The 23,031-nt window shown below is 42.0% G+C and overlaps 1 protein-coding gene across 2 annotated transcripts in view; it reads right to left on the bottom strand.

Moving 5' to 3' along the window:
• LRPPRC (leucine rich pentatricopeptide repeat containing) overlaps positions 1–13,773 on the bottom strand; it is a 103,097-nt gene extending 89,324 nt beyond the window's left edge. For both annotated transcript variants that reach the window (XM_083348558.1, XM_083348557.1), the window contains exon 1: positions 13,585–13,773. In XM_083348558.1, coding sequence (XP_083204684.1) covers positions 13,585–13,724 — 140 coding nt within the window. In that variant the 5' untranslated portion in view covers positions 13,725–13,773. The remainder of the gene's footprint in view (positions 1–13,584) is intronic.
• Positions 13,774–23,031: the final 9,258 nt, after the last annotated feature.

Genomic DNA, 23,031 nt, shown 5'->3' on the forward strand with positions numbered 1-23,031 from the left:
GACAAAAAAGATAAATACAAAAAATGGAAAGAGGGTCACATAATTAATGCCGATTATTAGCAGACAGCCAGAACATGTAAAGATGAAGTCAGGAAAGCAAAAGCTCAGAACAAAGACTTGCAACAGAAATCATGGATAATAAAAAGTTTCTTCCAACATATTAGTAACAAGAAAAAAGTCAAGGAAACTGTAGGTCCACTAAAGAGAGAAGATGGCAAGGAAATAACAGCCAACAGGGAGAAAGCAGAGTTGTTTAACTCATACTTTACATCAGTCTTCCCACAAAAAGAAATCATAGCCCAACATACCAAAAAACCACTGCATTTGACAAATTAGAAACAAAAATTAAAATAGGTAAGAAAATGGTAAGAGAACACCTATCCGACCTTGGTGAATATAAATCACTGGGGCCTGACAGCTTACATCCCAGAGTTCTGAAGGAGCAGGCAGATGTTATCTCAGAGCACAGGGGAACTACCTGAGGATTGGAAAAAGGCTGATGTGGTTCCCATCTTCAAGAAAGGAAAAAAACAAAAAACAAAACACAGACACAGGAAACTACAGACCAATCAGTTTAACATCAATACCTGGGAAGATCCTAGAAAAGATAAACAAAAAACAGATCCGCGAACAACTAGAAGCAAACAAAGTTATAACTAGTAGCCAGCACAGGGTTTGTTAAAAACAAATCATGCCAAACCAATCTTTCATTCTTTGACAAAGTGACTAAACTAATAGACAAGCGAAATACTGTGGACGTAGTATACTTAGACTTCAGAAAGGCATTTGATAACGTAGACCACAACCTACTCCTTTGTAAGCTAGAAAAAGGCGGAATAGACGTCACCACCAGATGGATCTGTAGCTGACTGGCAAACCACAAGTAGTCCTCAACAGCACTACATCCACATGGAGAGAAGTAACCAGTAGGATACCATAAGGATCCGTCCTAGGGGGGGGGCGGAGCCAACTGTCAGAGCGGGCGGCTGTGTGAACGGAGCTCTCTCCTCGCACAACCTCTCACCCAGTGTTCGCGGGGGCTTTTCGGAGCTTCAGGAGGTCCTGTAGGGACATCCGAAGTTGCAGGCAGCCCGGAGAACCTTCATGAGCGGCAGTTCGTGTTGAGGATCCGGAGAAAGTCTGATGCGAGCGAACCGGGGAGAAGGAGGCCAGTAATGGCCGACATGAAGATCTGACAGAGGGACGGAGCTAGCACGTAAGCAGCGGGACAACGGTAGAGCGGAGCTGACGGAGAGTGTATCCGAATATTAAATAGGAAGCGCTTGTGAAAGAGGTACTGGTTCGAAGTGGGAGCCTCACGGAGAGGGAATAAGCGGCGATAGAAGTCTTGAGGGAGGCGTTTGGCAAAAACAGCAAGGGACAGAAAGCCGAAGACTATATGACTGTATTCTAGCTGGAGAAAAGCTACAACAGGTCAAAGTCTGAGCTTTGGAACTCTGGATTGTCGGGCGTGGAAAGCGACCAGCTTGGTCTAGTCTGGTCTATCCTGGTAAATTTTGAATTTGTGAACTTTTGAAACTTTTGAAATTCTACTCTACTTGTCAAGGGCGGCCATTTGATATAGCAATTTAGTAACTGGAGGTTTGTTTAGTGGGACACCTACTGGTCTTTGACAGCAGAGGAAGACGGAAAAGGTGCCAATTTCTGCGCCGGAAACGGGGGAAAAAAAAAAAGAAGAAGAACGTGACTTTGAATATATTCATACTATAGAATTCTATTATATAAATTGCTTAGTTGGTAATAAGTATCTGGTGGTAACTGTTTTATATATCTTTTGTCATAGAGTTAAAAGGTTTATATAAGACTCAGGGTATTATACATTGATAAAACGCTGTTATAATTGGGGAAACATGACAAGTATCTCGGGAGCAACTAAGCCTAGCGCTGGCAAAAAGGCAGCAGCACAGGGACAGGGGATGGCCTCAAGTCCCTCCAATCAGAAATCTATAGAGGATATGCTGCAAAGGGAAAGATCTAACTCGAATTCCTTTAAAGACTTACATGCCCTTCTGCAAAACCTACACGAGGCAATGGCCAAAAACCACGAGGAGATGAAGAGAGAAATAGGCCAAATAAGAAACGACACTGGTGAATTAAAGGGGAAAATCCAAGCGATAGATGATAAATTTGAAGGGATTCAACAGCAATTAGTCAAAAATGAACAAAGACTTCAAGATATGGAAGCTAGAATGGAAAAAGAGGAAAAGAGAGTAGATGATTTAAATGAAACACTCCTTCAGGCTAATAAGGAATTAGAAACAACAGTCATTTTTTTGGAAGCAGAAAAGGCTGCTCATTATCTACGCTTCCAGAACGTTCAAGAAAAAAGAGGGGAAGATCTGTTGGTCATGATGGCAGAACTGATGGCAAAGGCACTCGGTGTAGGGAAGGAGGAAATGCTGGCGGAAATTGATGAAACATACAGGGTCCAAACTAATTATGCGAGAAGGCACAACCTCCCAAAAGAAGTACATGTAAGGTTAGTTAAAAAATCAATTCGGGATGAGCTTCTGCATAGATCTAGAGAGGAACCATTAGAATTTCGGGGCCAACCAATCACCATCCTTAAACAGATACCTAAAAGGATGAGGGATCTGAGACGCGGCTATCAATTCTTAACATCCAAACTAATAAGAGAAAATGTAAACTTTAGATGGCTAACTCCAGAGGGTATTCTAGTTACGTGGCAGGATAGAAGGCATAGACTGGACACGATAGAGAAGGCAGAAGATTTTTACAAACGCCACTTCCATAGCCAAGAGGAAGTAGATTTAGAAGATCAAGATGGAAGGGAGGTAAAAGAAAGAGATACAATACGTGTGGCAATGGATGGGAAGATCTTAGCTACAGAGGATAGAAGGAACAAATCCGGTGAGTTAACAGAGAAACATGGAACTAGAGACAAGGAAGAGAGAGAGCCCCGAATCACGAGATCCACAAAAACCAGAAATAAGTAAGATGAAGGGAGGTGAGTGTAGTATTATGTCTGTGAATATTAATGGATTGAATTCGCCAGTGAAAAGGCGGAAATTTTTTAATAGGCTTATTCACCAACAATTGGATATCGTGGCAATACAAGAAGTCCATATAAAGGAACAACAAAAATATTTGTTAGTACAACCAAGAATAGGGAACCTATTCGTTTCCTTAGACCGACACAAGAAAAAGAGAGGAGTGGCACTATATGTAAACCCAAAATTGACTGCAAAACAAATTTATAACGATAAAGAGGGTAGAATACTGATAGTCGAGGTTATAATAAATCACAGGAAGGTCATGATGGTAGAGATATATGCCCCAAACCATAACCAAGAACAATTTTTCAAAACACTTCACAATAAGATATGTAGCATTGATTATGAGGAGATTTGTTTAATAGGAGATTTTAATGCTATCCTAGATATAAATTTGGATTATATGGGAAAGACGCTTAGGAAAAAGAAGAGAAGAACTCTACCGAGATCTTTTCTTAACTTGGCTGAGGAACTAAATATCCAAGATGTCTGGAGGGAAAGAAATCGTAAGGCTAGACAATATACATATTACTCCAACCGACATAACTCATGGTCTAGAATAGACATGGTATGGATGACGAAAGAAATTAGTTCAGAAATAGACGAGGTACATATAGCGACAGGTACTTGGGCAGATCACAATCCTATTAAACTTATCTGGAAAGGTTCCAAAAAAATACCCAGATGGACGCTTCAAAGAGCAATTTTAAAAGAAGACGAATTCAAATCTAAGATGGAGAGAGAACTAAGTTTTTTCTTTAAGGAAAATAAAGCTATAGACACCTCAGTACAAAACAATTGGGATACAGCTAAGGCAATGATGAGAGGGGTAGCGAGGGCATATATGGTATATAAAAATAAGGGGAAAAGACAACAACGGGAAAGATTAGAAGAGGAATATAAGAGCTTAGAAGTTACACTCCAACAAGATCCACAAAAAGAGAATATCAAGCAATCTATGGATCTGATTAAACACAAACTTAACATCCTAGACAAAGAGAAATTGGCACAACAATTGAGAAACACGAAACAAAATTTTTTTGAAAATGCAAATAAACCGGGCCGGTGGCTCGCATACAAATTGGGAAAACAAAAGGGGAAAAACTGGATTCACGAACTACGAGATGAGGAAGGGAGAATATTCCACCAGGAGGAAAAAAAAAAAATTATAGCCCAGGAATTTTATGAACGTTTATATAAAGAAGATAGCCAGGCAAGTGTGGAGAAAATGGAGGAATATTTTCAAAGAGCCAAACTACCTAAGGTCACAGAAGATACCAGAAATATGTTAAACGAGGAAATTCGACTATCTGAGGTGATAAAAGCTATTAATGCACAAAAGAATAATAAAGCATCGGGACCCGACGGTCTTCCATCAGAGATTTATAAAGAATTACAAAATATCCTAGCTCAACCCCTAGTGGAGGTATTTAACGCAGTATTAGAAGGCGCAAGGACGCCTAAATCTTGGCTAGAGGCAAACATAACCCTTATCCCAAAAGATAACACGGACCATACATTAATCCAAAATTACAGACCCATATCACTTCTTAACTCGGACTACAAGATATTTACATCAATTATAGCGGAACGATTTCTGAATGATTTCATACACGCAGATCAAAATGGTTTTCTCGCTAAGAGACACACTAAGCACAACATTAGAATAATATTAGATACATTGGAGTACTATGAATTACATAGCGAACAACAGATGGCATTACTTTTCTTAGACGCCCAAAAGGCATTTGACAATGTTAAATGGTCTTTTTTGTGCCAACAGCTTAGCTTTATGAATATGGGAGAAAAATTTATAAATATAATTAGGGCAATTTATGACAATCAGGAAGCAAAAATAATTTTTAATGGGGAAGCATCTAGCAAGTTTCAAATTCAAAAAGGAACACGGCAAGGCTGCCCCTTATCACCGTTGCTGTTTATATTGACTCTTGAAGTATTAACGAGAACTATAAGAAACGACCCAAAGATAAAAGGATTAACCATTAAAAAGGAAACCTTTAAATTGCAAGCTTTCGCGGACGATCTAGTTTTTATTATGGAGGATCCATGTCAGACGGGACCAAAGCTATTGGAAGAATTATCTAAATATGGTGAGGTTGCCGGACTGCGAATAAATAGAAATAAGACCAAGATGATTGTTAAAAATATGACCAATAAACAAAAAGGTAATCTGGCCGAAATCACGGATATAGAAATAGTCAAGAAAATAAAATATCTAGGGATTAACATTACGGCTAGATGCACTTCACTCAAAAAGGATAATTATGATAATGTAGTGAACCAAATAAAAGGTGACCTGGAAAGATGGGGAAACCTAAAACTCTCATTATTGGGAAGAATCGCTGTCATTAAGATGAATATTCTGCCTAAAATCCTGTTTCTGTTTCAGAATATCCCAATTCAACTCGACTCTAAATTTTTTCGAAATTTGGATAAATTATCACTAAATTTTATTTGGCAGGGGAAAAAACCAAGAATTAAATTGAAATATTTACAAGACACGAAGGAAAATGGGGGTTTTGGATTGCCAGACTGGGAATTATATTACCACGCCGCGGCCCTGAGCTGGATTAGAGAATGGGTAATCTTGAGAAATAGAAGACTATTAACTTTAGAGGGTCACGATTTGCAATATGGCTGGCATGCTTTCCTATGGACGGAGAAACAAGGTCTTTTCTCGCATTTTCAAAGACACCGGATCAGGCAAGCGCTACTCAATACTTGGAAAAAAATTAGATCTCACAATTACACTAAAATACCGGTCTGGCTATCCACCCTTGAAGCGATAGTTTACCCAAATCTGTTTGATTTGGGTAACATAATCTCATACAAGGATATTCTGAATGAGGAGGGGGAATTGAAACTTAGGAATGAACTAGAATTACAAGGTATAAAACTCGATTGGTGGGCCTACTTACAAATCCAATCGAGATTTAGGAAGGATAAAAATGAATGGGGGATATATACCTCTGAAACAGCATTGGACAAAATATTATTGGGACCGGACTCTAAACAAATAAGGAATTTTTATAAATTACTTTTGGGATATAAGCTGTTTGAAGAGCAAGTGAAAGACCCCATGTTGACCTGGGCTAACAATTTAGGACATAACATCGACCTAGATACTTGGCAAACAATTTGGGATAGGAATAAAAGGATAACACTGGCCTCATCGTATAAAGAAAATTTATTTAAAATGTTTTACCGATGGCATCTTCCCCCAGCCCGCTTAGCAAAAATGTACACAACAGCATCTCCCAAATGTTGGAAGTGTTCTGAAGAGATAGGCACATACTTCCACACGTGGTGGTCTTGCAGTAAAACACAAAAATTTTGGAGAATGATTTGGATTTGGCTGAAAGAAATTTTGAAACAAGATCTGGAGTTTAGTCCAGAACTTTTCTTGTTGGGAATCACGAAAGAGAAATATCCTAAAGATGTGCTATACTTAACGATCCATATTATCACAGCAGCTAGAATATCATTTGCGCAAAAATGGAAAAAGAATGAGATCCCAGGACAAAAAGAGGTTATTAGGAAAATTTGGGATTGCGCTGAAATGGACAAATTAACTTTGGAATTAAAGAATAAAGATCAATCAGACTATTATAGAATTTGGAACAAATTGTATCTTTGGATGGATAAAAAGAAAGGTCTCTATTAGGTTTTACAGACTAGCTCACTGTTTTAAATATTGTGGTATTTCACCGATTTGTAATCTAAGTGTATTTAAGTGTATTTTTGATGTACATATATACATGTATATATATATATATTTAAACATTGTAGACAAAAAGGTTTGTCAGCTCGCTGGTACTGTGTCCAATGTTTTTAAATAATAAATTTAATAAAAAATTATTAAAAAAAAAATAAAAAAAAAAAAAGGATCCGTCCTAGGCGCAGTACTCTTCAATATCTTCTTCAATGACTTAGATGAAGGAATTGAAGGGGAACTCATCAAATTTGCAGATGACACCAAACTGACAGGAGTAGCCAACACCCCAGAAGACAAACTCAGGATCCAAAAAGATCTTGACAAACTTGAACAATGGACCCTATCCAACAAAATGAGTGTCAATGTGGAGAAAAGCAAAGTTTTACATTTAGGCAGGAAAAATAAAAGGTACAAGTACAGATTGCGCAAGACCTGGCTTAAAAGCAATAACTGTGAGAGGAACCTTGGAGTCCTAGTGGACAATCACTTAACCATGATCCAGCAGTGTGCAGCAGCAACCAAAAAAGCTAATACAAACCTGGTTGTATAAACAGAGGCATAGAATCAAGATCACACAAGGTATTAGTGCCACTTTATAAAACCCTAGTAAGACCACACCTGGAATACTGCAGCCAATTTGGGTTACCATATCACAAAAAAATGTTGAGAGTTTGGAAAAAATTCAGAGAAGAGCAACTAAGATGATCAAAGGCCTGGAGACTAAACATACGAAGAACGGCTGCAGGACTTGGGTTTGGCTAGTCTAAAGAACAGAAGAAATAGGGGAGACATGATAGCTGTATTCCAGTATTTGAGGGGCTGCCACAAAGAAGAGGGGGTCACATTATTCACCAAAGCACCAGAGGGCAGGACAAGAAACAATGGTTGAAAACTGATCAAAGAGAGAAGCAACCTGGAATTAAGGAGAAACTTCCTGACAGTGAGGACAATTAACCAGTGGAATAGCTTGCCCCAGAAATCTTGGGCGCTCCATCACTGGAGATTTTTAAAAAGAGGCTAGACAGTCACTTGTCTGAGATGGTATAGGATAGGTTCTCCTGCTTGAGCAGGGGGCTGGACTAGAAGACCTCCAAGGTCCCTTCCAGCTCTATTCTATTCGTCACCTTCCTGGAAGCATTTCTTCTCAATTCAAGAATATTAAGGCTGGGTTCACATAACACATTAAGCTGTTGGTTTACTTTTGGGCTTTGTGTACTGTATGAGGAGTCCAGCCTGTTTTATGGCTTAATGTGTTGTAGAAATCCAGCCAATTACAATTTATTAAAAAGTATGCGTAAGTATAATATGGATTGTTCGGTCAGCAAGACCTATGTATATGCAGTATAAATAAAAATAGGAGAATATTGGATTTGAGGTAAAATCAAAAATTATTCATAATGAATGTCAATAATAAATTATTCATATCAAACAATGGTAATACTTGTGCAAAACAAAAAATTTATCTGTACAGAAATAACTGAAAAGCTCTTTAAACTTGCAAAAAATATTTGTGATCCTATTAAAACTATTTGCTGTTAAGGCATAATTAAGCTTTTAAGGCATAATTCAAGATTCAGGTGAACCTAGTTTTGCAATTATAGAAATTACTATCTAAACTGATTTGACTATAGTTCTTCTTTGGAACACTATAGGTTTGTAATCATGCTTTGGGAAAAAGGAAGTCCCTATACACAGTCCTTGACTTATGACCATTCATTTAACAAAGGTTCAAAATTATGATGGCCATGGAAAAAGTGACCCCCATTGTCACTTGATTGTAATTTGGATGTTTGGCAACTGATTTACATTTACAACTGGTTGCAGTGTCCTGCAGTTACATGATCACAATTTAACCATCAACCATTTGTGTTGATTTCTGGCAAAAATCCCATTGGGGAAGCTTGATTTGCTTAACAATTATGTGATTTACTTAACGACAGTAATAAACACTGTCATAAAATTGGATCCAATTCAACTTAGATCTGCAACAATTTACAATGGAAATTCCAGTACCAATTTTGGTTGTAAGTCGAGGATTACCTGTAATTGAAAATTTTTGGAAATATCGTAAAAAACACAGGTCCAGCGCCTCAACACTTATGGTGGAACCATTGGCTGAATGGCTCTGTAGTGTCTAATTTAACATAACTATGTTGAGTAATAATGACAGAATTGGCTGATAAAGAACTGGTCCAGTGGTTAAGGCACCAGGTTAGAAAGTGGGAGACCTTGAGTTCAAGTGCTGCCTTAGCCTTGAAAGCCAGCTGGGTCATTCCCTCTCAGACCAACCTACCTCACAGGGTTGCTGTTGTGGGGAAAATACAAGGAGGAAGATGTGTTGGATATGTTTGCCACCTTGCATTATTTGTAAAAATAACAAAGGTGGTATACAAATAAAAATAAATACAGAGCTACTATAGAAATGCAGATCTTCAACAAAAACGTTTGTATTTTTCTGGCATGCCAGTCTCAGAAGCCAAAATCAGATATTTTATCAGTACCAGTAATAGCTTGGTCTCTTGTTCATAAACACCATATCAACTAAAGTTAAATTATCTTCATCATGTCCTGTACAGAATAATGCTGAGAGAGATTATTCATTCATTCCCTTGCTCAGTGTATGAATTTAAATTATATTTATTCAAGTAATTGAAACACTATTCCCCATTTGGATCTTCCATGGTCAGCTTTAATGCTTCCTTTAGGCTTTCTATAGTCTTTCCATCTGGATGTTAATTTTTTTACCTATGGCGCTATTATTTACCTATGGTGCTATTATTTACTTAATAAGGTATAATTAGCTAGATTCACAAAGCATTTTCAACCATGGACTCTGCTTTACAAAATAAATGCTTCAGGTCCACACAATCATACTAAGCCAAAACTAAACAAACCACACTAGAGCTTTAGTGTAGTGTGAGAACCCAGCCTATGAATAGGTTTATACAATGTACTAAACAATGGCTTGATTTACGATTGCCTATTAAAGTAAGAAAGAACTGAGTTATCCATTGCATTAGGCCACAAATCACAAAAGCTAGGTTAATTCACTGTGCTAAGCCTTCATTTATTACCTTAATAAATAAATGAACAACCACCATATGTTTGTTTTTGACTTATTTCTTTAACTGGATTCTCCTTATCTAGTTTTAGGATCTATGTGAAGAACAGATCACATTTTAGGTTATATTTACACAGAAATTTTGAAAATTCGAGAGAGTTCACAAACTTTTAAGCACCACTAGATAGCTGTACCAAAGCAACTTTTTTTTCTGAGCACAAGAGAATCCTGCCTAGGAAGCATCTGTGTTTCTTTATAAACTGCAGTGAAGCAGAATCAATGTTAAACATCCATGTAAAGGAAAGAAAAATGTCATTCCCATACTGATTCCTAGGAGAATAATTCCTTTAAAAATATATGATAGGCATGTACTCCAGGAGAAGAAAGCCTGCAAAATCTTACAATTCTTAATGTCAAATTGGGTCCCCAGGGACAACAGCATAAACAAGCTTATTCTAAATTTAAATTAAAAGTGGTTTAAATCAAAGCATTTTAAAGAAAACCAGAGCACAAACTCTTGTCCACAGTCTATTTTATAGTTTTATAGTTCATTAAGTTTACAGTATGGTAGAACATCAGGCATGGGCCCCAATTTCATTCTAAAAAAACCAGTCCTAGGTCTTTGTTTATGAACTCCAACCTAGAATTGTATTTAAACAAATAAAAAGGTAAAAAATAGAGGACAGGTTTCCAGAGATGCATAGCTATGCTCAAGAAGTGCCGATAATCCATACTTGTCCTAGGACAAGTTTGTTATGTGGATCAGTTAATACCTTTGATAATTTGCAGATAAGTGGACTTCCAGGTTCAGGAGCCATGTTGAGGAAACCAGGACATTCAGGTTGATGCATAAGAGGCAAGTCAACCACATGGCAACATGCCTGCTTGGATGGCCACCACGGCTTTACCTGTTCCAAGCACAGAACTAATTGGGTATGAGAGCACTCAGTCCTTGGATGAGGTGATGATACCAGAAAGAATAATTTACAGGTATTAGAGTACCTTTCAGGACAAAACAGATCTGTACAAAAAGAATATACAATGCCTAAACGAAGAGGACACTAGAATGACGGCAAGTAATATTGAAAATAATTGTAAACAACTTTTAATTTAATTCTTGAGAAAATCCAACAAAATGAAGTTTCGGGGGGGGGGGGAATTCCTAGAGAATTTTTATATACATCTTAATAACCATTCCAAGGGGGGCAGAGGAAGAATAGGAAATAAATGTAGTTAATCAAGTCATTAGGTCACAAAGGTAAAGGTGCTTGCCAAAGAAACTCCAGGTGTAATAAGACTGTTCATGGATCCTTATATGTAAATGCTAGACCCCTCCAAGACAAAACAGTAGAGTATCTGACATCAGAAGAAAATACAGACCTTGAAGAAATCTAATGGAGTGGTACATAACCAATGAAGTTCTTTCTGTCCTCTATAGAAATAGAAAGATGTACTGGGGAGAATTTGCTCTATGTCAAAAAGCACCCGGTGCCATAAAGCACAATGTATAGTAAACATAGCCAAGCTAACAGGAATATAATATTAACAAAAGGCTAGGAAGAACAGCCATATTTAAGCAAATGGAACTACATGAATGTTGAAATCAGGTGATAAATGTGGTGAGGTCATTCCCAGCTGGATTAGTGATTTTCCAAATGATGCCAGATTATACCCACATAGGCATCATAGTCAACAATTACATGATTCACTGAATTATAGACACAGGACTGCATGGTTAAATACCCCTACAAAGCATGTCACCTTGATCATAAAAAAATACTACCAGTGTAGCATAATGGCAGCACTCAAACCTTTAGTGCAGGGGAGTCAAACTGGCAGCTCGCAGGCTAAATGTGTCACGTGCAGGCTACACCAACCATGGCTCCACAAAGGCAAAAAACGTCACGTCACAATACGTCACGTGACACGATCAAGTTTGACATCTGCGCCTTAGTGACTAAATGATGACTTAAATCTTGTTTTGAAATGTTTTTTTAGTGTACAGGTAGTCCTTATTTAACATCAGTTTTTTTCAGCTGAATGAAAGGTCCTTGTAGTTGTAGCCATCACATCTCCGCAGTTCTGCAATTTGGACACTCAGTAATCAGCCCACAATTATGGTGTTGTAGCCTCCCATGGCCATCCAATCACTACTGCAACCTTCACTGCCAGCTTTTGACCAGCAAAGTCAATGGGGAAGCCAGCAGGTGATTGCCAATTGTGATCACATGATTCTGGGACACAAGAAACTGTGCAGGTTTCACCTAACAACAGCAACTGGGATTGCTGAAACTCCCATTGTAAGTCAGTCGTCACATGATGTTCTGTCTTATGACCATGTCACTTACCAACAGAGCAGAGTACCGAGTCCCAATTATCATCAGTAAGCAAGGACTACCTGTATACATTTCTGGTCTCTGTAAGGGTATTGAAAAGTTAGCTCTAGGAAATGGCAGGCAGAACAATGTGCTGAACAGAGCAACCTTGTGTAATCGCTACAATATTTTAGAAATTTAACATTAGGGGGAAAAGCAAAGGATAAAATGTCATGGTTACAAATTTAAGCAAGATATGGAAAAAACAGATAAAGGAAAACTCTCCAGCCAGATTCCCACAACACACTAAACTAAAATGTGACTAACTATGTCAATCTAACTAAATAGTTGATTTATCGTTTGGAGCAGGGGTGTCAAACTCAATTTCATTGAGGGCCACATCAGCATTGCGGTTGCCCTCAGGGGGCCGGGTGGGTATGGCCAGGGTGGGCGTGGCTAGAGTATGTATGACCTACTGGGTGGGCGTGGCCAGCTCTACATCGTTCACATCAAGGGTGCCTATGGGGGCCTGGACAGGAGTGGGACAGATCTGAGGGTCTCTGGCAGAAGGAGGGTCTCTGGGCCAGGGCCAAGGCAGTGGAGGCCGTTCCCTCACTGTTTCCAGGATGGCTTCGCGGGCCACATGAAACCACTTCGCGGGCCGGATCTGGCCCCCGGGCCTTGTGTTTGACATGTCTGGTTTGGAGCAATATTTCTCACCCTCAACAACTTTAGATGTGTTGAGTTTAACCCAAATTGTTGCTGAGGTGGAGAAACACTAGTTTAGAGTGTTGCATAAAGAGGTAGTTGGATTAATTCAGTAAAAGCACGGTTCACTTAAACAAGGAGTTGGTAATAAAAATGCATCTTCCTTTCCATAGTATTAGAATCCAAGGATCCTGGCTATTCTTGAACGGTGGAATATTCAAGTCAGATAAAAGGAGGGGTTTTTTTTCTTCTTCAGAACACCACATGGTTAATCGTGGAAAATCACTGCCTACCAGGTTAGGCAGAGGTTGTTTAATACTCTTTTCAGACCAAGAGAGTTTTGCCTCTGAAAACCAACTCTTTGCTGCGTATTTTACTCTGCGCTACCGTAGTGCGGAACTAATAAAAAGAGGACACCGGACTTGATGGGCCTTCGGTCTGGTCCATCCAGCTAAACAATTCTGACCCGGGCCAGATCGGCATGGCCTGTTCCAACCTACCATCCTGCCATCAATTGGGCTGGATTACCAGCCCCATAATCCGCCACGGCACGAGGAAGCCTGCAAAAGCGTGCCAAATCGGGTTGCAGACCTAAAACAATCCGGGCTGCAAAACATTCGGACGATCTTTAGAAAGGATCCAAGAGATACGACACCACCCTCCCTCCCACTGCTTTTCTCCACTCCCGGCCTCGAGAAGCCGGCGTGCTTTCCTCGGGAATATACTCACGCTCTGCTGGGGTTGCTATTAAAGCTGCGGAGGGTGGCCGAGGACATCGGCGACGGGAGGGGGCCCGGCATGGCGCATCCCCCTCGCCAGAGCAACAGGCGTGAACGAAGCCACACGGCTGACCTGAGCAACCCCGCCATGGCTCTCCACGCACGCTGGTGCAGCAAAGAACGCAGCGGCCGAGGGGGGGACACGTGACCGGCAGGAAGTGGCATTCATCGAGAAAGACGGGCGTGGGGGGGTGTCTTGAGAAGCGCTTTGGCAAGAGCCGGTACGCTCGAACCGAGGAATGCGCTACAAGAAACCCAGATGCTGGAGAAACTGTGTGATTTATCCTGAAGAGTTAGAATTATTTTTTAAAAAAGCATATTCGCGTTTTCTTGTAAACCCCGACAGTTATACCCCTTTGAAAAAAATGGAACAGTCCAAAACGGATTTACGTAGCTCAAGGGGAAGGACGAAATGGAGCCCGAAGTTTCAGTCTGCAAGTTATTTATGATTGCTCCTGGTGGAGTTACGTTTTCAAAAGCCACCGCAAGACTTGTATTAAAAATAAAAACCGCGCAGTCCAATTGGACGGACCAATTCAAAGAGGTTTTCAAGATTCAGCTATGACTCAAGAGCCCTGTGACCCCGGCCTTTCCCTTACTTTCGCTTCTTGCAGGGGGAAGACACGCGAAACTGCCCTACTTGCGCATGCGCTGTAATCACACGCGCTCTGAATAAAAAAACAAAATTGCCTAGAGCGCGGGAAGAAAATAACCAGCGAGCTCTTTGGCTTACTCGGTTTCTTGGCGGTCGCTGGAAGGCGAGGCGTGCCTGTTTGGATTAAGGCTACAGCCGCGCTTCGATTTAAAACCGAAGCGCGGTGAGCCTCCCCAGCGAAGAGGAAGCTTAATCGACAGTATAATGAATCTCGCTTTTTCTATCCCCGTGCTTTCGGGGTGTGTTCAAATGACGATTACGGCAAGCAACGATTTTAAGATTTCTATTCTAAAAGATGATCAGGGAGGCTAAAACATACAGAACGGTTGCTGGAATTGGGTATGTCTAGATCAGGGGTAGGCAACCTCGGCTCTTTTATGACTCATGGACTTCAACTCCCAGAATTCCTGAGCCAGCATAGCTGGCTCAGGAATTCTGGGAGTTGAAGTTCATGAGTCATAAAAGAGCCGAGGTTGCCTACCCCTGGTCTAGTTTAATGAAGAGAAGGGCGAGGCAGTGGCGTAGCGTGGGTTGTCAGCACCCGGGGCAAGGCAAGTAATTTGCGCCCCCTAACCCGTGGATTTTAGCACTCGAGTCTCTTCCACTAGCTCAGGAATTCTGGGAGTTGAAGTCCATGAGTCATAAAAGAGCCAAGGTTGCCTACCCTTGAGTTAGGTTCAAGGCAAAAAAGGGTCTCTGGAGAAGAGGGAAAATGCTAGTTTAAAACTGAAACAAGGCAACTTTAAGGTGCCTCAGCTGTGATTTAGGATGAGACAAAGAGAGGACATGGCGTTGAAAATGGTTAATGGGGCATGTTTGTTCCACTCTTAGTGGATGTCAAGATAAACCCCACGAGAGAATGACCTTACAACAGATGTGAATAGGCTTGGACTACGTTTGTAGATTGAGTGCATACATCACATGGAGCGATGATGGGCTTCATCAAGATTTATGATCCCACAATTGGCTAGTTTTCTCCATCTTGTCCTAAACCCTGGATACCAACCACGGTTTATGGCTTAGCATGTGGTGTGGGGTGACCCAACATGTTAGGCAACAAACAATGACTTCCAACTTACAATGCCTCAGCTTCCCAAGGTTATTCCAAAGCCGGAAAAGCCAACCAACCCACCCTGCAGCTTTGCCTGCTTAGGCTGAACCCCAGGAGTTCATACTTGCTGTGGCGCCTGACCTATTTTCTGCCCAGATGCTGCTTATCCAAGCCAAGCCGCCTCCTTCTCTTTGGCACCTCGCCCCAAAGATTCGCTGGACTGGCTGGAAACTCTCGCTGCTGGCGACGTGTGTCGGGGGGGGGCGTCCCGATCGCCTCCTGCAGGGGGAACCAAGTGGCCACAGAGAGTCAATACGGCAGGAGGAGGAGGAGAAGGAGGAGGAGGAGGAGCAGCAAGCAGCCGCAGGTGCGGTGGCTGCAGTTGTTAGCTTTACCTCTGGGAAAGGAGGAGACGGGGGCGGGAGCTGGGTCGGGGGGGCCGGGCTTGCAGGTTGAGAGCCAAGCGGAGGAGAGCCGCGGCGGGAGAAAGAGAGGGAGGCGAGACGCCGCCAAGCCTCCCCACCCCCACCCGAGTAAGGAGGCGATCCGCAGCCGCGAGAGGACAGGATCCCGCTCTGGCTGGGCGCAGCAAATGCGGTTGCTTTCTACGCTCCGCCCACTCGCTCGCTCCTCCGACCCTCGGCGAAGCAGAATCGTCCCCCTCCGGCGAGCTTAATGGGCGCCCCCCCAGATGTTGCGCCTGGTGCGGCCAGCCCCCCCTGCACCCCCCACGCTACGCCACTGGGGCGAGGGGTGACATCATAGCAATGTTCCAATATCTCAGGGGCTGCCCCAAAGAAGAGGGAGTCAAGCTATTCTCCAAAGTGCCCGAAGGCAGGACAAGAAGCAACAGATGGAAACTAATCAAGGAGAGAAGCAACCTAGAACTAAGGAGAAACTTCCTGACAGTTAGAACAATTAATCAATGGAACAACCTGCCTCCAGAAGCCGTGAATGCACCAACACTGGAAGTTTTTAAGAAGAGACTGGACAGCCATTTGTCTGAAATGGTATAGGGTTTCCTTCTTGAGCAGGGGGTTGGACTAGAAGACCTCCGAAGTTCCTTCTAACTGTTCTATTCTAATTATGCTGCTGTTGGCGCTCTCGCTTGAAAAAATTGCTGCGGAATATATTGCATCGAGAAGTTTTCATTTAGTGTCTAGCCATACTTTAGTTCGGAATAAACAGATGCATCAGTTCCAAATCTACAAAATAATCTTAATATACAGTGTGTGGGTGGTACAAACTGGTGCACTAAAACCTGCCTGACTGGGCACAAGTGATCTGTGAGGACTAGCCATAGTTTGCCAACTAGTGGTGGACCTTGACCACCTGCTTTCCCTGAATCCTCTCCTCCCAACCCTGGAGTTTCTGATTTCTATAAGGTGACCTTAACATCAATAAAAAGGTTTTCCGGATTGAGTTTCCTCAGAGGTAGAAATGGTATTACTGATCTTTGGGCATATTCTACCTGGTTGTGCTATATTTGCCAGTTTTGTGTATGGTTAAGGTGGTGGCCTAGAAACCAGGAGACATTTAAGTTCTAGTCCAGCCTTAGGTTTATATCAGCTACTACATAACATATGAAAGACTCAGTTGTTAGCTCTTATTCCTTTTTTTTTCACTGTTACCATACTCGTTTCATATGTGGCATTGTGTTTCTGTCATTGTTCTGGACTCCATTAGAGTTATCATTTAGTAGCTAAGACTGCTACCTGTACTAGCAGTCTGCTGCATGATGTGATATTAGGCCCATTTAGAACTTGGTTATGGACAGCATTTTACCTACAAATTAGGGCTACAATACTCCAGTTGGCCACTAGGTGGGAACAAAGACTTAGAATTTTTTATATTTCTTTCTTAACCTCTGATGTAATTTTTGTTTTCAATCCAGATTTGATAGCCCTTACACTAACTAATAGGTGGGCTCTCCAGAATTTCTGAGAGCTCTATCTCATATCGGGCCATTTCTTTGTTAAAATAAATTCCATAAGAGCCTTGGTGGAGCAGTGGGCTAATGCCTCCTTAAGTAACACCAGCTGCCTGCAATTAGTGCAGGTTCGCCTCCCACCAGGCTCAAGGTTGACTCAGCCTTCCATCCTTCCGAGGTAGGTAAAATGAGGACCCAGATTGTTGGGGGCAATTAAGCTGACTTTGTAATAATGCCGCTTGGGGTGTGTGTGAAAGCCCTAATAAGCAGGCATATACATAGAATGAAGGCTACTGCTAAGCTTGTAAGCCGCCCTGAGTCTTTGGAGAAGGGCGGGATATAAATGGAATTAAAATAAATAAATAAATATTTTAATCTTATCCTCTGCAACTATATCTTATTTGAAGCCATTGGCTTGGGCTAAGAGAAAAATTAGGATGACTACTAGAAGCAAGGAGGCGATTTTACAGCCTAACTGAAGGTTCTTCTCCACAAATAGAGGCGCACCGGCTCAGTGGCTTAATGATGCTGGAGATGGTCTCAGCTCCGATGCTTCGAGCCCAAGCACTGCATGGCACTTGCCTCAGCTTCTGTCCACCTAACAGTTTGAAAGCATGTTCTATGCAAGTAGATAGATAGGTACACCTTGGTGGGAAGACAAGCTGGTGCTCTGTGCAGGCAGTCAGATTCCTGATGGCTCTGAACCTTACTTTTTGCAGTGTTCATTTTCAAGGCTGGTCCAGAAAGGAAGAGGGCCTTGGATGATGCTGCAGGAAGACCCATTCACCTTTCTCTCTGGTGCAAAGCCAGCTCGCCCTCCTGTGGTGCACCTTGGGAAGTGTGCAAGCATGTCTTATAACCCGGGTTGGTATCTTGGCAAGCCAAATTACAACTACAATAGCATTGTGGCCTCCTGGCTACTGTAACAGTGCCATATGATCATCATCATCATCATCCACTAATAGTTCTTAAAACAAAATACATTTTACCTGTCCTGCCTTCTTTGAATTTTTGTGTATAAAATAAAAAAATAGAAGCAACAATGTTATAGAGAATCTTTACCCTCACTAAATACCCCTGTAAATATCATATGAGGCATCACAATGGCAGGACAAAAGCTTTTTTTGAGAGATAACCTTAATTAGCTTGGGGGAGAGCATTCTCTGACATGTTCAATGGGATCTGTGAGTGGGACAAAGAAAAGAATGCCATGCATATCATGACAACATTATGGCATCTATGGCATTTTCATAACATCATAGTACATGAGACATTTTCTATAGCTTGTAATAGATGTCTTTGTATAAAAGTATTTTTCACATTGGCTGATCTCATGTATTGTATAAAGCTACAGTGTTATGAATTGACTTAAACTTAATGTTTCACATGAATCTAGGTGTTGTGTTTTATAAATCGTAATGTATTGCTTTAGGTGAAGTGTGACTAGTATATTCAACAAACACTTGTTAAATAAACTGTAACATAGTGCAATGTGTGAACAGCATATTGTGTGAGAACTTCTGACATTTTATGCTAAAATTACTACCGTGTTTCCTTGTAAATAAGACCCACCCAGAAAATAAACCCTAGCCTGATTTTTTATGGTGCACCTAATATAAGCCCTACCACAAAAATAAGCCCAGGGATTGGGCATGGCCAGCACAGGAGGCAGTGAGTGATCTGCAGCCCGCGCAGCGTAGGTAAGTCTGAGCGCAGAGGCAGAGGCAGGGTGAGGCAGGCGATCTGCATACACTGTGCGGCCACCTGGCTTCCGGGAGGCTCATGTGGCGGCACCAGCAGCAGGCAAAAGCAGAGGCACGGGAGGGCAGGTGATCCTGACATGCCGCCCACTCCATCCCACCGTCTCTCAGCTTGCCTGCAGCCATGCTGAAACGCAATACTGATGTACCGCCCACTTTCCCACCATCTCTCACAGCTGAGAGATGGGACGGAGTGGGCAGTGCCTCAGGATCGCGTGCCACAGCGCGGCCGTGGGCAAGCCGAGAGTCGGTGAGATGGAGTGGGTGGCACATCTGGATACCCTGCCTCCCCCTCTGCCTCTGCCTCTGCACTGCGCCAAGGGGCCTGTGGGCTGTAGCTCCTGTCAGACACTGTCACCCCCCTCTCACTTGCAGCCTCCGTGCACTGCCAGGGGGTGGGGCACCTGACCGGTCTGATCACGGGTCTTATTTTTGGGGAAATACAGTAGAAGATTTGGGAATGAATGCTAAGATAGTAGTGACACTTTTATCACCCCCTCTCCACCTGCCATTAAGCAATAGTTTGCCACTGAGTACTGTAGAATCTTTCCAAAAAGAAACTGGGGCAAAAATATGGAATTTTGTTCATGGGTGGCCTGCTGCCATTGCTGACACAAGCAAGTTAGTTTGTAGCACTTGAAATGTCTAATAAATTCACTTCCTAAAAAAAGAAAATGTCCAAGCTATCCTCTCATCACATTTCTACTCTTTGAGCACAGAAGGACTGAGTGTTTTTCTATATAAAAACACTCATTCAGTACAACTGCATTTTCTCCGGGTTCTTCTGTGTCCTTCCATTTATGATGAGATAATAATTCATTATTAATCACTCACCTTTTCCTCGTTCCCCCCACCACCACCTCTCTTTCTCTCTTGTAGATCTGAATTATCATTCTTTAGTGCCAGTCTCTAGGATGAGTGAATCAGCAAGCAACTGGTCTGAGCTGAATTCTTCTGTGATTCCTGCTGGCACCGTAAAGCTTCCTTTAATTCTCAGGGGGCTTAGAAAGCACTGAGATGGCAGAGATTGTTGTGGCAGAAGCAAATGGAAAATGTCCTGAGATTGAAACACAGACAGATTAACATTACCCTTGTGGATGCTAATGACTTGCATTTTAAAAGGCCAGAAGCTCATCCTGTCAGCTAAAACAAAGAAAAAACACATTTCTGAGTTTCCAAAGAACTTAGATCTTTCCAAACTGTCAGGGTGAATTCAGCCATAATGCATTTTTATAGTACAACAGGGCAGCTCATGCATGCCACTGGGGGAATCATTGCCCAGAATTGCTGTAGGCAGTGTAGGCAGTATAGTTAAATAAAACAGCAGCTGAAAATCATGGAGAAGATAAACTAGTAATGGTGCATCTCATACTATAATGTAATCAAGGATACGTAATTTTCAGTCAAAAAGGAATAGTTTTCAGATATCAGACAATGCCTTTTGGTTTGGTTTTAATCATTACGTAAGTGGCCAAACAATTCAATAAAGAATACCATAACGAATAAGTTCTAAAATGTCAGATTTTTCATAGCAATCAAACAAATAGTCACTTAATCTCTTTGCTTTCAATTTATCCTCAGCTATCTGTGCATTTTTACTGCATCGTCTTTTAAGATTTTGAATAGCTCAGCTGGAATATTGTCACCTCCACTAGCTTTGTTGTTGCTCAGCTTTCCTAAGGCCCACTTCACTTCATATTCTAGGTCTAGGATGTCTGGCTCGAGGTCAGTGACCACCTCATCTTGGTTATCAGGAACATTAAGCTCATTCTTGTATAGTTCTTCTGTGTAATTTTGCCACCTCTTCTTAATCTCTTCTGCCTCTGTTAGGTCCCTGCCATTTTGGTCCTTCATCATGCCCATTTTTGCATGAAACATTCCCTTCATCTCTTCAATTTTCTTGAAGAGATCTCTGGTCCTCCGTATTCTATTGTTTTCTTCTATTTCTTTGTGTCAGAATCCATTTATATCATATTCATAAATGTATGTTTAAAACATTATTCCATGGATTCTGCCATCTCCCGAGGAGGAAGGAACGAATGTGGATTCAGCCTGCCTTAGGCATTTCAAAGATTCAGAGAAGCCTTTTGAACTGGGGGAACAAAAGGGAGGGCTAGGATAGGAGGCATCTGGCTTGTGTCTCCTTTTGAAGGAAAAGAGCAATAACCATAAAATCCAAAGTTCCTTTTCCCACGAAAGGGATGACACGAGGTAAATGATGGGGGGCTGACCAAATGGGGTTAGGGAAGGGGGGTTGAACAGGGAACTCTTTATAAGGTTTCAATTTGTAGAACAATATTAGATCCTGTCTTGTATTCCCACAGCCAAGCATGTCATAGTAAAGATTTCTTTTTGGACTAGAATTGGCTCCAAAAGTTTTGTCTTCCTAAGACGTGGTTTGGGGTGGGTCCTGACACTTTGCACTGTTCATTTAAGAAGGCATTCTTATCTCTTCTACCTATTCTCTGGAATTCTGCATTTAGTTGTGTGTATCTTTCTTTTTCTTCCTTGCCTTTCGCTTCCCTCCTTTCCTCAGGTATTTGCAAAGCTTCCTCAGACAGCCATTTTGCTTTCTTGCATTTCTTTTTCTTTGGGATGGTTTTAGTTGCTACCTCTTGTACAGTGTTGCAAACTTCCATCCATAGTTCTTCAGGCACTCTGTCTATCAGATCTAATTCCTTAAATGTATTTGTCACCTCTACTATATATTCGTCAGGGATATGATTTAGCTCATACCTGAGTGGCCTAGTGCTTTTCCCTACTTTCTTCAGTTTAAGCCTAAACTTGGCAAGGAGAAGCTCATGGTCTGAGCCACAGTCAGCTCCTGGTCTTGTTTTTACTGACTGTATAGAGCATATTCATTTTGGCTGCAGAGCACACAGTCAATCTGATTTCTGTGTTGACCGTCTGGTGGTGTCCATGTGTAGAGCCATCTCTTGGGTTGTTGGAAAAGAGTGTTTGTTATGACCATCGTATTCTCTTGACAAAATTCTGTCAGTCTGTGTGCCCTGCTTCATTTTGTACTCCAAGGCCAAACTTGCCTGTTATTCCGGTTATCATTTGGCTTCCTACTTTAGCATTCCAATCCCCCATGATGATAAGGACATCATTTTTTGGTGTTAGTTCTATAAGGTGCTGTAGGACTTCATTGAATTATGCAAGCCCCTTCACCATGACAAGGCAGTAATCCATGAAGGGGATTCCAGCTCTATTCTATTCTAATTTCTTATCTAGTGCTAGGAGTAGGAAGACTGTCATTAACCAGTGTAGTGTATGCAGCTAAAGCATACACAGGATGTCAGCACAGCAGGAGGCGCGGGGCTGGACAGCTCCAGGCTATAACTGCATTTGGCGGGAAAGCCTGGTTTGAACGAGCTTGACAGCCCCGGGTTATAGCCAGTCCTGGCGGGAAGCCAGGGTTTAAATCTATTAGCCACCTGCACTGGCGGGAAGCCCTGGTTTGAATCCATTGGCTGGTATTCACCTGGGTAAGTATAAAGGTACGTCAGGTAACCCCTTTTCCTCAGCTCCGTTCCTGACTGCAATAAAGAATTCTGCATACCCAAGCTGCGCGTCTGTCATTGTGTGAGACCACATGACTTTACACTGGCAACGAAGGTGGGATCCTGCCCTGAACATCACTAGCTGAGGAAGAAACCATGTGTGGCTACAGCATCTGAGAAGTGGCGGCATCGGAGCAGGACAACCTGCGGCAGTGAAATGGCACAGCTGGGTCAGTATCCTCTTTTTAACAGCAGCCACCCTGAAGAGTGGGAATCGTTCGTGGAACAGCTGGAGTGCTACCTCCGAGCAAACGGAGTCAAGGATGATGGCCAGAAAGTGGCGGCGTTACTGTGCAGCTGCAGGACGGACACATACCAGCTGGCAGTTGGTCTCTGCTCACCGGAGGACATCGGCTCCATTGGCTACAAAGACCTCCTGGCCAAGCTGACCAAACACTTCCAACCGGACATGTCCAAAATTGCGTGGAGGTACCGGTT

This window comes from Vipera ursinii (genome assembly GCF_947247035.1).
Source record: "Vipera ursinii genome assembly, chromosome: 1".
Lineage (NCBI taxonomy): Eukaryota > Metazoa > Chordata > Lepidosauria > Squamata > Viperidae > Vipera > Vipera ursinii.